General features: G+C 45.7%; 1 protein-coding gene across 1 annotated transcript; it reads left to right on the forward strand.

The window, feature by feature from the left end:
- The first annotated feature begins 13,415 nt into the window (after positions 1 to 13,415).
- On the forward strand, positions 13,416 to 15,699 carry LOC138436545 (carbonyl reductase [NADPH] 1-like). The gene is made up of 3 exons (XM_069582219.1): positions 13,416 to 14,042; positions 14,718 to 14,825; positions 15,023 to 15,699. Exons 1-3 carry the CDS (start codon positions 13,754 to 13,756, stop codon positions 15,484 to 15,486), a joined length of 861 nt encoding a protein of 286 aa, XP_069438320.1. The 5' UTR covers positions 13,416 to 13,753; the 3' UTR covers positions 15,487 to 15,699.
- The last annotated feature ends 981 nt before the right edge of the window (positions 15,700 to 16,680 follow it).

Raw genomic sequence — 16,680 nt, forward strand, 5'->3', positions numbered from 1 at the left:
ATGATAGAAAAAGAAAACCAAACATTATATATGTAAGCAAGAATCTTTATTTGTGAACCAAAATCACAACTAGCTCTTGAACAACCAACGACAGGAAGATACTAAAGTGAAGGGAAGTGAAAGTCACTCAGTCGTGTCCGACTCTTTGCCACCCCATGGACTATAGAGTCCATGGAATTCTCCTGGCCTCAATACTGGAGTGGGTAGCCTTTCCCTTTTCCAAGGGATCTTCCCAAACCAGGGATCGAACCCAGTTCTCCCACATTGCAGACAGATTCTTTACCAGCTGAGCCAACAGGGAAGCCCAGAAGGATGCTGGAACCTACCAAAAAAAGGATACCCCGTGTCCAAAGACAAAGAAAAAGCAGCAGCAAGATGGTAGGAGGAGAACAATTATGATAAAATCAAGTCCCATACCCATCAGGTAGGCAACCAACAAACTGGAGAACGATGATACCAAAGAAATTCTCACACTGTTGTGAAGGTTCTGAACCCCATATCAGGTTTCCCAGCCTGGGGATCCAACAAAGGGACTGGGAATCCCCTGAGAATCTGGCCTTGAAGACCAGAGGATTTGATTACAAGACTTTCACAGGACTGGGGGAAACAGAGATTCCAGTCTTGGAGGGTGCAACAAAACCTTGCCTGAACCAAGACTCAGAGGAAAAGAGCAGTGACCCCCACAGGAGAGTGAACCTGTGGAGGCATGGCTTGGCAGGGGTTCACCACTGGGATGGGACTACCAGTCTGGGAAGGTCCCCTTTGGCATAAACCCTCTTGGCAGTCACCATTGATGACACAGCCTGTAAACCTAAGGTTTGGGTCACCTCAAGCCAAAAAAAATACCAGGAAGGGACCACAATACCACCTCAGTTCAGTTCAGTTGTGTCCGACTATTTCTAACCCTAAGAACTGCAGCACACCAGGCCTCCCTATCCATCACCATCTCCCAGAGCTTGCTCAGACTCATGTCCATTGAGTCAGGGATGCCATCCAACCATCTCATCCTCTGTCATCCCCTTCTCCTCCCTTCAATCTTTCCCAGCATCAGGGTCTTTTTCAGTGAGTCAGTTATTCGCTTCAGGTGGCCAAAGTATTGGAGTTTCAGCTTCAGCATCAGTCCTACCAATGAATATTCAAGACTGATTTCCTTTAGGATGGACTGGTTGGATCTTCTTGCAGTCCCAGGGACTCTCAAGAGTCTTCTCCAACACCACAGTTCAAAAGCATAAATTCTTCGGCACTCAGCTTTCTTTATAGTCCACCTCTCACATCCATACATAACTACTGGAAAAACCATAGCCTTAACTAGATGGCAAAAAGTAATGTCTCTGCTTTTTAATATGCTGTCTAGGCTGCTCATGACTTTTCTTCCAAGGAGCATGCGTCTTTTAATTTCATGGAACATGCGTCCTTTAATTTCAGTCACCATCTGCAGTGATTTTAGAGCCCCCCAAAATAGTCTCTCACTGTTTCCATTGTTTGCCCATCTATTTACCATGAAGTGATGGGACCAGATGCCATAATCTTTGTTTTCTGAATGTTGAGCTTTAAGCCAACTTTTTTCACTCTTCTCTTTCACTTTCAATAAGAGGCTTTTTAGTTCCTCTTTGCTTTCTGCCATATGGGTGGTGTCATCTGCGTATCTGAGCTTATTGATATTTCTCCCAGCAATCTTGATTCCAGCTTGTGCTTCATCCAGCCCAGCATTTCACTTGATGTACTCTGCATATAAGTTAAATAAGCAAGGTGACAACATACAGCCTTGATGTACTCCTTTTCCAATTTGGAACCAGTCTATTGTTCCATGATCGGTTCTAACTGTTCCTGGTTGACCTGCATACAGATTTCTCAGGAGGTGGGTCAGGTGGTCTGGAATTCTCATCTCTTTCAGAATTTTCCACAGTTTGTTGTGATCCATACAGACAAAGGCTTTGGCATAGTCAATAAAGCAGAAGTAGATGTTTTTCTAGAATTCTCTTGCTTTTTCGATCATCCAGTGGATGTTGGCAGTTTGATCTCTGGTTCCCCTGCCTTTTATAAATCCAGCTTGAACATCTGGAAGTTTATGGTTCACATACTGTTGAAGCCTGGCTTGGAGAATTTTGAGCATTACTTTGCTAGCATGTGAGATGAGTGCAATTGTGTGGTAGTCTGAACATTCTTTGTCATTGCCCTTCTTTGGGATTGGAATGAAAACTGCCCTTTTCCAGTCTTGTGGCCATTGCAGAGTTTTCCAAATTTGCTGACATATTGAGTGTGGCACTTTCACAGCATCATATTTTAGGATTCAAAATAGCTCAACTGGAATTCCATCACCTCCTCTAGCTTTGTTCGTAGTGATGCTTCCTAAGGCCCACTTGACTTCACAATCCAGGATGTCTGGCTCAAGGTGAGTGAGCACACCATCGTGGTTGTCTGGGTCATGAAGATTTTTTTTTTGTATAGTTCTTCTATGTATTCTTGCCACCTCTTAATGTCTTCTGTTTCTGTTAGGTCCATACAATTTCTGTCCTTTATTGTGCCCATCTTTGTATGAAATATTCCCTTGGTATCTCTAATTTTCCTGAAGAGATCTCTAGTCTTCCCCCATTCTATTGTTTTCCTCTATTTCTTTGCATTGATCACTGAGGAAGGCTTTCTTATCTCTCCTTGCTATTCTCTGGAACTCTGCATTCAGATGGGTATATCTTTCCTTTTCTCCTTTATCTTTTGCTTCTCTTCTTTTCTCAGCTATTTGTAAGACCTCCTTAGACAACCATTTTGCCTTTTTGCATTTCTTTTTCTTGGGGATGGTTTTGATCACTGCCTTCTGTACAGTGTCAAGAACCTCCATCTATAGTTCTTCAGGCCCTCTGTCTATCAGATCTAATCCTTTGAATCTATTTGTCACTTTCACTGTATAATCGTTAAGGGATTAGATTTAGGTCATACCTGAATGGTCTAGTGGTTTTCCCTACTTTCTTCAATTTAAGTCTGAATTTGCCAAAAAGGAGTTCATGATCTGAGCTACAGTCAGCTCCCGGTCTTGTTTTTGCTGACTGTATACAGCTTCTCCATCTTTGGCTGCAAAGAGTATAATCAATCAGATTTTGGTATTGACCATCTGGTGATGTCCATGTGTAGAGTCTTCTCTGTTAGAAGAGGGTGTTTGCTATGACCAGTGCATTCTCTTGGCAAAACTCTGTTAGCCTTTGACCTGCTTTATCTTATACTCCAAGGGCTAATTTGCCTGTTAATCCAGGTGTCTCTTGACTCCTACTTCTGCATTCCAGTCTCCTATAATGAAAAGGACACCTTTTGAGAGTGTTCCTATTACCATTTCTTAATTGTTTGGGGTTTATTTTCAATAGGTAGGTCTTATCCTTCTCTTGTTTCCTGGCTAGAGAAGCTCCTTTAGCATTTGTTGTAAAGCTGGTTTGGTGGTGCTGAATTCTCTTAACTTTTGCTTGTCTGGAAAGCTTTTGATTTCTCCATCAAATGTGAAGGAGAGTCTTGCTGAGTAGGGTATTCTTGGTTGTAAGTTCTTCCCTTTCATCACTTTAAATATATCATGCCATTCCCTTCTGGCTTGTAGAGTGTCTGTTGAAAAATCAGTTGATAGCCTGATGGGAGTTCCCTTGTATGTTATGTGTCATTTTTCTCTTGCTGCTTTTGATATTTTATCTCTCTCTTTAATTTTTGTCAGTTTGATTACTATGTGTCTCAGTGTATTCCTCCTTCCTGGGACACTGTGCTTCCTAAGCTTGGTTGACTGTTTGCTTTCTCTTGCTTTCAGGAAGTTTTCAGCTATTAGCGCTTCAAATATTTTCTCAGGTCCTTTGTCTCTCTCTTCTCCTTCTGGGACCCCTATAAAGTGAATGCTGATGTGTTTAATGTTGTCTCAGAGGTCTCTTAGGCTGTCTTCATTTCTTTTCATTCTTTCCTGTGTCTTCTGTTCTGAAGCAGTGGGATTTCCACCAATTTATCCTCTAGGTCATTTATCCATTCTTCTGCCTCTGTTATTCTACTTATTAATTCTTGTGTATTAATTCACCTCTGTTTGTTTGTTCTGTGATTCTTCTAAGTCTTTAGTAAACTTTCCTTGCATCCTCTGGATCTTTGCCTCCATTCTTGGCAGCTCTGCCAAGCTGTGCCTGGGAAAAGCTGAGTCATGATGAGATCACAGCTCTGCATAAATCTGAAAGTCACTAATCAAACACACTTGGATTAAATGCACTGAAATTACACTAAAGAAGGTGGGTGGGAGAGTTCTATTTGTCCACCCCATACACACTTTGGAGATTGATTCATTTTCAGTTGACCTTTGTGAGCACAGATTTCACTGAGAGCAAAAAAAGAACATATATGTATCCTCCTTGGACAAACCTAAAATTACACACTTAGCACCCAAGGGAGTTATGCAAGATGAATAAAAACATTCCGGCAAGAGGCTTGGCACACAAGGAGAGTTTCATAAACACATTCGCCCACGTGGGGGCGCACTGGGATCCCACAGAGCTCAGTACCGGGCCCACACTTGGAAACCTGCTTTTGGGACCTTTTCTCTCTCAATCCCTCTCTTGAGTTTCTCTGAAGTAAGGAAGTAAATCTAGGTCCTGAGAAGCAGGTACCCTGCCGAAATCATTTCACTGTATTAAAGAAAAAAGCAAGCATCCTCATTTTGCAGAGGATGACAGGCGCATGCCCAAGAAAATTGTCAACACTTGTTTTTCTCCTTTGGGGTTTCTCCTGCACTAGTTTCTTCATTCAAACTGCTCTAAATCTTCAGACCATTTCAACTCACCACCGTCTGGTTTTGCTCTGGGGAAACCCCCTCTCCATCCCCGCAGACCTCCGCTTGGCTCATGTATGGCTCAGAGGTGGCATCAACAACAGTGGGCACAACACGGGGAGGGGTACGCTCAGGATGCGGTGTTTCTAAACCTTCAGAAACAGACTGCCCCTCCTAAGGGAAAACTGGGGACCGAAGCCTCTTTCCCTGCAAATCACAGTGCCGGAGCTTAGAAGCCAGTTCTTGCTGGCTTCTCTGCCTGTGGACCAGCCTCCACAGCGCGCGCTGCCAGTGACTTTCGGTCGGTTCTGCACTCCACCCAAGCGCCCGGAGCGCCCCTGCCCTCAGCTATGTCATCCAACACCCACATGACGCTGGTCACTGGGGCCCACAAGGGCATCGCCTTCAAAGGTAAGGATCTGGGAACATGCGCTCTAGCCAGAGGGAACTTTGTGTTTCTTTGGCTCAGAATCCTGGGCCCCTTTTCCTGGTAGTTCCGCAGCCTCTTTCTGATTGAACTTTAGGCAGCTGGGTTATTTTTTTAATACAATCTTACATAAACCACAAGACGGCAAAATGATCCAGAGGTCCCAAATCTTCACACGTGGTGCAGCCTCCCCCAGTGGTGCCATCTTATTACAAAACTATAAGGCATTATCAAACTGGGAAATTCACACTGGCATAATATACCAATTTTACTATCGTTTGTATCTTCTTATGGAATACCACCACATGAGTACTATTTATTCATGCCACTTTCCTTTTCTCCTGAAAGCTGCTGCTACCACACCATTTCATATTCAAGCAGAGGTGACTATGAAAACAAACTTCTTTGGCTCCAGAGTTGTGTGCCCAGAGCTCCTGCCTCTAATAAAGCCCCAAGGTGAGTCTGACTGGAGCCCAGACTGCAGTGCTTCTGGCAAGATCTAGGTCCACCTGGCTCTGGTCTCATCTACAGCACCCCCTGCCGCTCCTGCTCGGCCTTACTGGCCTCTACCATGTCTCCACCCAGCCGGGTGTCCTGCACCCTAAGGTCCCTCGACACACTGCCCAGGTCCTTGGTGCTGTCTGTCCACCTGCTTTTTGCACATCTGGCTCTTTCTTCTCTTTCCCATCTGAGCTCAGAGGTTTCCATCTCAAGAGGCCCTTGACTTGCTCTGTGCCCGTCACAGGGAGAGTTCCCTCAGGAGTCCTTCCCAGACCTTCCCTCTCCCCTGTCCCCCTCTTACGGAGGCTAGTGGAGCCTGCACCACCACCAGTTCATTAGCACACCACTCCCCCACCCCCCACCACCATCTGTCCACTGCCTAGAAAATTCCCAGAGTTCCAGGCACACATTCTGTCTTCTTACCTCCCTGTCCTCTGCAGATTTCCCCTCCCTCCCCTGATTTCCTCCATCTAAAACACATATTTCCAAAGACTCATCCTTTCCCTGAGTCATCTTGGCCATGGATACCCTCATCCACCCACCAGGCACCAGGAGGCCACCTTGCCTGCCCGCTTATTGTCATTTAGCAGGTCTCAAGAGTTGTCTGAGTTTCTTTCCAGCCTTCTCCCCCAACCCAGCTCTACAAACAGGCCTTCAGCTGTCATTTCTAGACAACTGTAAACCCTTCTAAGGGAACCCCTGCCCGTCCTGAGTCTCTTGCTTTCTGAGCAAGCTCACTGCCCCTCTCAAAAATCCTGAAGTGAAGTCCAAGCCCTTAGCATGGCTAGTAGAGATCCCTATAATCCGATAACTGACTTTCAGTGTGCTCAGTGTTCTGAACAAAACAAACTCATATTCCTTTGGGTTAAACTACTGCAATGTTTACATTGAAGTAAGGAGCCAGGTGGGTTCCTGGGCTTCCTGGTGGCTCAGAGGTTAAAGCCTCTGCCTGCTTCTCCCTGCAATGCAGGAGACCTGGGTTGGGAAGATCCCCTGGAGAAGGAAATGGCAACCCACTCCAGTATTCTTGCCTGGACAATCCCATGGACAAAGGAGCCTGGTGGGCTGCAGTCCACAGGGTCGCAAAGAGTCCCACAGGACTGAGCTCACTTTCACTTCCAAGGGGCCAGGAGGGGAACAACACCCATTATACAGACCCTTTTAGAAAGATTAAGAGTTGGCCTAGGGATCAGTAGACATGTTTACAAGTTACACTCAGCTTCTGCCCTGTTTCCCTGTCGGGTCCTCCTGGAAAGTTCTACCACTTCTAAGACTTGGCCCACTAGAGCTCAGAAGTCCACTCCTTAGCCTGTCATGTGACTCTCCAGCCATCCCAGCACTTGAGGGCAGCTGTGGAGTTCCCTGTGTCAGCTGCACGGTGTCCCTGTCTGCCTCTTGGACCTCGTGCTGATGACTCCTGCGTGATTACTCTTCTTACTTAACTGGGCTGTTCCTTGCTGTGTTCCACAAGGAGGAATGAATACTCTCTGGATTTGCTAAGGCGGCCTCTGTTTAACACTTTGTTTTGCCTCACTAAAGCTTAGAGTACATGGAGATTTAAGTACGGAGTATATTCTCAGGTGAGTGCAAGGTTTACTTGCCTTTTGACGGGGGAGAAGTCTTCTGTTTTGTTGGGGAAAGCTATAGTAGATCATCTTATCATGACTTAATCCAGGGTATGATTCTGCTTGAGGAGTCTACAGTCTCACTGAGCTTGGGGGCGGGAGTGGGGTGCCGGGAGAGGGCTCCAGGTGACTGGCTCCAATCCCTGGGGACCTGGTCAGTGGGCAGGGCTGGCATGGAATACATTGGGAAGAGGAGGCAGGCACTTTCAGGAGTTTATTATCTGGAGAGACCTTTGGATCTCAGGGTCAAGCTTCCTAGGTAGGTATTTTCAACATTGAGGTAGACTAGCTAATACCGAATAAAAAAGAGACTGTCCTTTGAGTATCGATTATAACCAACCTAGAAGTTAATAGCTTTTCTTGCTACTGTGAGATGGAAGACATGTGAAAAAGTAACAAGGCACAGCATAAATTGGGCTTCCCAGCTGGCACTTGTGTTAAAGAACCAGCAGGACACATAAAAGACATGGATTTGATCCCTGGGACAGGAAGATCCCCTGGAGAAGGGCATGGCAACTCACTCCAGTATTCTTGCCTGGAGAATCTCATGGACAAAGGAGCCTGGCAGGTCACACAGAGTTGGACATTACTGAAGCGACTTAACACACACATGCACAGCATAAACTGCTCCACCGACTGATCTTGATCCAAGTTAATTCAGGCTCTTTTGAAGGGCTAACGCTAACTTTTTGTGGTCTGTTCTGAACCAAAAAGGGCTCTCATCCTTAACTTTCTCTAGCCACCTTACTGATGCAAATGATTTAGTCAAAGCTACCAGTCTCTTCCTAATTGCTTTTTAGCACAGCTTTCACATTCTTTGTTTTTTCACTCAAACAAGGAAGAAAATGAGCATTGGACAAAAAGTACAGTGGTACAGTATAAGAGTATGAAGCCATTTATGTACATTTTAAGTGAATATAAAAATAATATCATTAAGTGTTCAGAAATAAAAGTAATGGTTTAGGTTTCATCACCCTCCCACCCCTCTTCCTAATCTTCTCCTCCCTTTCCTCATGAATAGACCCAGTTTTTGATATCATAGCTGTGTTCTTCAGTCACTCAGTCCTGTCCGACTCTCTGTGACTCCATGAACTGCAGCACATCAGCCTTCTCTGTCCTTCACCATCTCCCGGAGTCTGCTGAAACTCATGTCCATTGAGTCCGTGATGCCATCCAACCATCTCATTTTCTGTCGTCCCCTCCTGATATCATAGTGGTCCCTGCTTTTTTTAATTCTGAGCTGTCAGCCATTAGCCAAGCTGTAACAGGACAATGTTCAACATCTAAGTTACTTCTAGTTTTTGGAAATTATTAACAGAGCTGCTATAAACATCTCTGCATGGGTTTTCATGTAACAATAAAATTTCTTTAATCTAAGGTAGATATCCTAAATGTCCATTTTTTCAACTCCGTTTGTTAAAAGGACTTTTTAAAATAAAATTGACCACAAAATGATGGGCAACTGATAATTTACAGAGGTGTGCCTCTCTCTTGATTGTGTACCACGTCAAGATTATTCTAGCATCATAATAATTCTTGAATATTTCTCTTTTCCAAAAGTATTTTGGCTATTCTAGTTCTTTTGCAATTGCACATAACTTTTCAAATGTTAGTCTGGATGTACACAAAAAAATCGTCCTGAGATTTTGATTGAAATTGCATTAAATCATACAGCAATATGAGAACAATTGACATTTTACCTGAGTCTGTCAACTCATGAATGCACCGTGTCCCTCCATTTCGGTCTTTCTTTGTAGCACCATCCAGCGGATGCTCCAGGCAAGAATACTAAAGTGGGTTGCCATGTCCTCCTCCAGAGGATCTTCCCCACTCATGGATGGAACCCGAGACTCTAATGTCTCCTGCTTTGGCAGGCGGGGTCTTTGCCACTAGAGCCACCTGGGAAGCCCCCACACTCTGATTCAAAGAAATCACATCCTTTTGGAGGAACTTTGGACCTCTTGGTTTTTATGTCCTATCTTTTCCCCTTTCTTGTGCTAAATCTCTAAGCCACAGGTCTGAAGGTGGGGGCAGGGATGGTGACACGTCTGAAAGGTTGCTGCTGCGAGCCATGAGTTATGTCTGGATTCGTGACCTCCCCAGGAGAGGATTTCAATTCAGGTCAGAGATGAGGCTTGACACATGGAGCTTCTTATGTAGCAAAGTCTTACTGAACTATAATAGAGATAGTGCAAGCTTCTGACATAGACTCAGAAGGGGACAGAAAGAGTGCTTTCTTGCTAGTTTTTCGCAAGGTGTTTTGTCTCTTAGCAAGCTATTAATCAGATAGGAGAGATACCTCAAGGCTGCAGGAGTTTCACCAGGCCCCTAACACACCGTATGCACTTTTGAGATAGCGTGGCGAGAGGTGCGTCATCCACCCACCCTCCACCGCCTCCCCCCACCGGCAACAGGCGGCACCATTTGAAGAAAGGCAAATTCCAAAGGAAATACATAGTTTCATTGACACAGCCTAAGAAAAACATTTCCATAAGAAAAACCCCTTGGTTACCTCAAGGCAGAACCACCTGTCCTCAGCACAGAATTGAAAGATGCCTCTTTTAATTTTCTGTAGAGAAGGAAAAAAAGTCTGCCACTTGCAGTTTGTTTCCTCTTACCACCTGGGGACTCCTGGCCTTTCTACCTGTTCAGATCAGTCTCTCAGTCGTGTCCAACTCTGCCACCCCATGGAGTGCAGCACGCCAGGCCTCCCTGTCCATCACCAACTACCAGAGTTTACTCAAACTCACATCCATTAAGTCAGTGATGCCATCCAACCATCTCATCCTCTGGCGTTCCCTTCTCCTCCTGCCCGCAATCTTTCCCAGCATCAGGGTCTTTTCTAATGAGTCAGTTCGTCGCGTCAAATGGCCAAAGTATTGGAGTTTCAGGTTCAACATCAGTCCTACCAATAGGATGGACTGGTTGGATCTCCTTGCAGTTCAAGAGACTCTCAAGAGTCTTCTCCAACAACACAGTTCAAAAGCATCAATTCTTCTGCGCTCAGCTTTCTTTATAGTCCAACTCTCACATCCATACATGACTATCAGAAAAACCATAACCTTGACTAGACGGACCTTTGTTGGCAAAGTAATGTCTCTGCTTTTGAATATTCTGTGTAGGTTGGTCATAACTTTTCTTCCAAAGAGTAAGCGTCTTTTAGTTTCATGGCTGCAGTCACCATCTGCAGTGATTTTGGAGCCCAAGAAAATAAAGTCTGCCAGTGTTTCCTCAGTGGGGCTTCCCTCATAGCTCACTTGGTAAATCATCTGCCTGCAATGCAGGAGACCTGGGTTCAATTCCTGTGTTGAGAAGATCCCCTGGAGAAGGAAATGGCAACCCACTCCAGTATTCTTGCCTGGAGAATCCCCTGGAAAGAAGAACCTGACAGGCTACAGTCCATGGGATCCCAAGAGTCTGACACGACTTAGTGACTGAACCACTACTGTTTCCACTGTTTCTCCATCTATTTGCCATGAAGTGATGGGACCGGATGCCATGATCTTAATTTTCTGAATGTTGAGCTTTAAGCCAACTTTTTCACTCTCCTCTTTCACTTTCATCAAGAGGCTCTTTCTTCTTCACTTTCTGCCATAAGGGTGGTATCATCTGCATATCTAAGGTTATTGATATTTCTTCTGACATCCTTGATTCCAGCTTGTTCTTCATCCAGCCCAGGATTTCTTATGATATACTCTGCATAGAAATTAAATACAAAGGGTAACAATATATAGTCTTGATATACTCCTTTTCCTATTTAGAACCAGTCTGTTTTTCCATGTCCAGTTCTAACTGCTGCTTCCTGACCTGCATACAGATTTCTCAAGAGGCAGGTCAGGTGGTCTGGTATTCCCATCTCTTTCAGAATTTTCCAGTTTGTTGTGATCCACACAGTCAAAGGCTTTGGCATAGTCAATAAAGCAGAAATATATTTTTTCTGAAACTCTCTTGTTTTTTGATGATCCAGCAGATGTTGGCAATTTGATCTCTGGTTCCTCTGCCTTTTCTAAAACCAGCTTGAACATCTGGCAGGGTTCACATACTGTTGAAGCCTGGCTTGGATAATTTTGAGCATTTCTTTGCTAGCATGTGAGATAAGTGCAATTGTGTGGTAGTTTGAACATTTGGCATTGCCTTTCTTTGGGATTGAAATGAAAACGGACCTTTTCCAGTCCTGTGGCCACTGCTGAGTTTTCCAAATGTGCTGGCATATTGAGTGCAGCACTTTCACAGCATCATCTTTCAGGATTTGAAATAGCTCCACTGGAATTCCATCACTTCCACTAGCTTCATTCCTAGTGATTATTCTTAAGGCCCACTTGACTTCACATTCCAGAATGTCTGGCTCTAGGTGAGTGATTACACCATCGTGATTATCTGAGTAGTGAAGATCTTTTTTGTACGGTTCTTTTGTGTGTTCTTGCCACCTCTTCTTAATATCTTCTGCTTCTGCTAGGTCCATACCATTTCTTTCCTTTATAATTACCCTCCTACCTGTTACCCTCTCACTTTTCTTTCAATGACACTCCTATGTTAGGAGCTGGGAGAGGGGGCTGTAGCCCCTGGTCTTCCCAGCATGTTACTTCCCTTTGCATGCTATTTCTGCCTCACAAACAAGGGCAGTCTAGGCTCCAGCATTCTCAGGATGCCCAGCCTTGGTCCCACAAGTGAGGGCTGGGTTGGAGAAGGAAGTCCTAACCTCCGAGATACACTTGCCAGGAACTGAACCTCAGCAGCAGGTAGCTGAGGAACAGGATGAGAAACACTGATGTCATCTGCCTGGTGGGAAGATACCACAGCCCCTGGGCAGGGAGGGAGGGAGCCCTGCGTCTCAGATGCATCATCCCAGAGTGAAGTTTCCGTTGTTATGGTCAGAAAGGAGGTAAGGAAGGAGCAGTCATGGTTGAAATAGATTATTTCTGTTCTCACCTGAGTTATTGGAGAGTCTGGAAAAAAAATGTTTCTTCACTTGCTGCACACATTCGGGACCATTTCCAGAGATTTTAAATAGTTCAGTTTTGAAAATAATTTTCACAAGTCATGCTGGGTAATAGGTTCACAGACTTCTTCCTCTGGTCATGACTTACTTATTGAGTTTGAGTGAAATAGTTCACTCCTGTAATTTCTAAAATAATTAGATATAGCTTAATTTTTAAAAACATTAGAAGTATCATGTTGTTACTTATAATAATAAAACAGATAAAACTCATTGAGGAACCCCTTCCCAAGTACATTCCCTTCCTTCCCTAATGTCCTCTTTCAAGAGGTCCGTCCTGTCCCCAGTAGGGATTCATCCTTCTCGTGCTCGCCTTTCTGTGCACTGATTTGTGTTGTATTTTAGGCAGAGTGGTGAATGTATCCAGCTCTGTCAGTGTCAGCTCTCTAAAGAAATGCAGCCCTGAACTGCAGCAGAAGTTTCAAAGTGAGACCATCACAGAGGAGGAGCTGGTGGGGCTCATGAACAAGTTTGTGGAAGACACAAAGAATGGGGTGCACAGGAAGGAGGGCGCGCCGGATAATATAAACGGAGTGAGGAAAATCGGCGTCACGGTCCTGTCCGGAATTCAAGCCAGGAAACTGAGTGGGTGGACAGAGAGGAAGAGAGAAAATCCTCCTGAATGCCTGCTGCCCAGGGTGGGTGAGAACTGACAAGGGTGGAGGCAGTCACAAAGCCTTAAGAGCCCCAAAAGAAGGAGCAGAGACCCCTTGGCTCTTTTGCCCTCGGATGCCGAGGGGCTCCAGTCAGTTCATTTTCGAGAGAAGAGTTGTGTGTGCGCTCACTCACAGCTGTACCCATGGGTCTGATTATGTTCCTATCCCAGGTTTGCCAATCAGACTTTTACACCTTCGCAAATATCCCTACACGGACAAAAGAAAGAAAAAAGAATCAAAAGTATCCCCATCAGGTTCCCACTGGGAGGTGGCTGCTAATTTTGTGAAGAGTTTTTGCCGCCTTGCGGATGGTAGCACAGGAGGCTTCTCTGTCCGTGGGATTCCGCAGGCAAGAACACTGGATGGGTAGCCACTCCCCTCTCTAGGGGCTCTTCGGAAGCCAGGGATCAAAGCCGGGTCTCCAGCACTGCAGGCAGATCTTTACCTTTTGAGCCACCAGGGAAGCCCTATGCTCCAACATAGAATAAAAATTTTAAAGAAAAAAACAGGGCTGTGCCCTGGCTTAACTGAGAATACAGTAAGCGCGGAAAGAGGTGGAGCCAGGAGTGGTGTTGAGCAACCTTACGTAACATTTGATCCCTCCTTAAGAGGATAGAAGGCAGGGCCTCCTCCTTCTTAACTACTCACTGCACTGGATCCTAGGACACAGTTCTTTGCCTTCTGGACTGTGACGGGTCTCCACGTCCCACGCCGCGCCACTCCGTCGGTCTCCAGCCTTGTCAGCTCTACTCCAAAGGGCCCTGCACACCGGCCATGTCGTCCTCCACCCGCATAGCGCTGGTCACTGGGGCCAACAAGGGCCTTGGCTTTGCCATCGTGCGTGACCTGTGTCGGCGGTTCCCGGGGGACGTGGTGCTCACAGCGCGGGACGAGGCGCGGGGTCGGGCGGCCGTGCAGCAGCTGCAGGCCGAGGGCCTGAGCCCCCGTTTCCACCAGTTGGACATCACTGACCTGCAGAGCATCCGCGCCGTGCGCGACTTCCTGCTCAAGGAGTACGGGGGCCTCGACGTGCTGGTCAACAACGCGGCCATCGCCTTCCCGTGTGAGTGGGAGCTGGCGGGGATACAGCCACTGTGGAGAAAGCCAGACCGGGCGGGTCGGGGCCACTGCCTGAACCTCCGCTGTGGGATCTAGAACCCCCTCCCTAGGCTGGAGGTCACAGGGAGAGCAGGTCCTCAGAGATTACAAGCTTTTCCAGCAAGAAGGCTTTGCAATAGCTTTGGTATCAGTGTTAAGGACAATGCCCGGGATTTTTGCAGTATTGATTTCGTTGAACTTTGGACCAGTTTGGTAAATCTTTAACTTGCTTTGAAACCAATAAATAGTTGTAAAGAGGGGTACAGTGAGAGATTGTGTGAGCTGTCTTCATTCAGTCTCCCCTGATGATGCCATCTTACATAAATACACAGCATTATCAAACTGTAACCGGCTTCTTCCCTGGAGAAGGAAATGGCAACCCACTCCAGTATTCTTACCTGGAAAATCCCATGGGCAGAGGAGCCTGGAGGGCTGCAGTTCATGGGGTCCCTAGGAGTCAGACGGGACTGAGCACACATCAAACCGCAAAATTCCCACTGGCACAATACTGTTCACTAACTCCACCCACCTCTTAGACTAAAACAGATTTCACAGGAAAAAATACTGTATCAAGTAAGCATTTTTACCGTATGGCTTATATTTATTAATCCTGTTTTGTTTTGTTTTTCTGCTCTGAAAGTTAGTGATCCCACGCCAACTCCAATTAAGGCAGAAGTGACCATGAAAACAAATTTTTTTGGGACCCGGGATATATGCACAGAACTCCTGCCTCTAATGAAACCCCAAGGTGAGTCTGACTGAGTCCGAACTGCAGTGTTTCTGACAAGATCTAGGCTCACCTGCCTCTAATCCCCAGACCCTCTACGTCCCATAGGAAACTGGTAACTGGCTCTCCAGTGGGAATCGAGTCCAACATCTCAGCAAATTGGGTATTCATTATTCTCATACATACCTTCCCAAGTAATGGTTTGTGTTGCATTTTAGGCAGAGTGGTGAACATGTCTAGTGGATGGGGCTTCAAAGCTCTTGAAAGCTGCAGCCCTGAACTGCAGCAGAAATTGAGAAGTGAGACCATCACGGAGGAGGAGCTGGTGGGGCTCATGAACAAGTTCGTGGAAGACACAAAGAACGGGGTGCACAGGAAGGAGGGCTGGCCGGATAATAATATTTATGGAGTGGCGAAAATTGGCATCACAGCCCTGTCCAGAATCCAAGCCAGGAAACTGAGTGAGCAGAGAGGAGGAGACAAGATCCTCCTGAATGCCTGCTGCCCAGGGTGGGTGAGAACCGACATGGGGGGATCCAAAGCCCCCAAAAGCCTAGAAGAAGGAATAGAGACCCCCGTGTACTTGGCCCTTCTGCCCTCGGATGCCGAGGGGCCCCATGGACAGTTTGTCCATGAGAAAAAAGTTGCAAAATGGCAATTCATGCCTGAGTTCTACCCATAGGCCCCACTTGCTTACCTGTCCTGATTAGACTAAGAAAACACAGTGTTCAAAATATCTCCTCATAAAAAAAATCAAGCATGCCTACCTCTATGTAAATTTCAAAGCCACTTTGAAATGGCTACTGTTCTGTGAGATCTTTTGTGATTTCTTATGTGATCCCAGGGAATAAAAGAAGAATGGATGACAAATAATCAATAAACATTAATAGCTGAATACATGGTTCTTTATCAATGTCTGTTTGTTCCAACTGATTATATGCCGAACCAGCTCAGAAGTCTAATAGACCAAAATGTAGGTCAAGGAAAGTGAGAGTACTACTTGGGGAAAGAATTCTCATCAATAGGGCCAGATGGGAAATACTGTTAGTTTTCGGGTTCAAGTGGTCTCTGTGAGAACTGTTCACCTCCCCTCTTTTACCAAGAAAGTAGCCAGAGACAATATATAAGCCGATGAGCATGGCCACATTGGGTCTGCCAGCTTTAGCTGACCAGCCTCTAGGATGACATGGACCACACCATGAGGGCAAAACCTCTGCTCTGGTGCCTGTAAACACCAAACTCACTGGGAAAAAAACAATTTTATGTGTGAAATGTGAGGGGGTGCTGGTATGAAAGATAACATCCTACAAGAATCTGAGACAATGGGGAAATTGAGAACGGGTGGGCATGAGTGGGTATGAGAGATCACTGTCAAATCTCTTCAGGGTGAATGTGTCATTTTTGTGGGATGAGGTGTCAGGAGGTCTGCAACATTAGCACGGTTATGCAAAATACACACAGAAGTGGAACACATAACTAGAGTAACATATTCATAACAGTTGAACCTAGTTGGGAGGACACATGGGTATCCATTATTATGCTTTCAACTTTCTACTTAAAATCTTTCAAGATAAACATCTTGAACCAAAAAAGCCTGGCTCTGCAACTTTCCTGTGTGACCTTGAGCAAAATCCCACATCTGCTGTATCCCCTCAATTATAAAATGAGAACTGTCATAGGATTGTGGTACTGTAAAGGTTAACTGTCTGGATATAGATGACAGTGCTGAAAATAGATTGGAAGTGCTAGGTATCTTATATCATGAGCCCCTGAAAGAGGGGCCCAGCTGCACCCAGGCCAGCTTCCTGCTTCCCTGTCACGGTCTTTGTAGACTGGGACCTGGGGACTGGAGTTGATGAGAAGAGGGACGCAGGGG

This window comes from Ovis canadensis, chromosome 1, assembly GCF_042477335.2.
Source record: "Ovis canadensis isolate MfBH-ARS-UI-01 breed Bighorn chromosome 1, ARS-UI_OviCan_v2, whole genome shotgun sequence".
NCBI classification, from domain to species: Eukaryota; Metazoa; Chordata; class Mammalia; order Artiodactyla; family Bovidae; genus Ovis; species Ovis canadensis.

Excerpts from the sequence above, each read along its gene's own strand:
- LOC138436545 (XM_069582219.1), top strand. The coding sequence starts at position 13,754 with ATGTCGTCCTCCACCCGCATAGCGCTGGTCACTGGGGCCAACAAGGGC. Across the intron at positions 14,043-14,717 it reads CGCGGCCATCGCCTTCCCGT|TTAGTGATCCCACGCCAACT; the intron begins GTGAGTGGGAGC and ends CTGCTCTGAAAG. Across the intron at positions 14,826-15,022 it reads GCCTCTAATGAAACCCCAAG|GCAGAGTGGTGAACATGTCT; the intron begins GTGAGTCTGACT and ends GTTGCATTTTAG.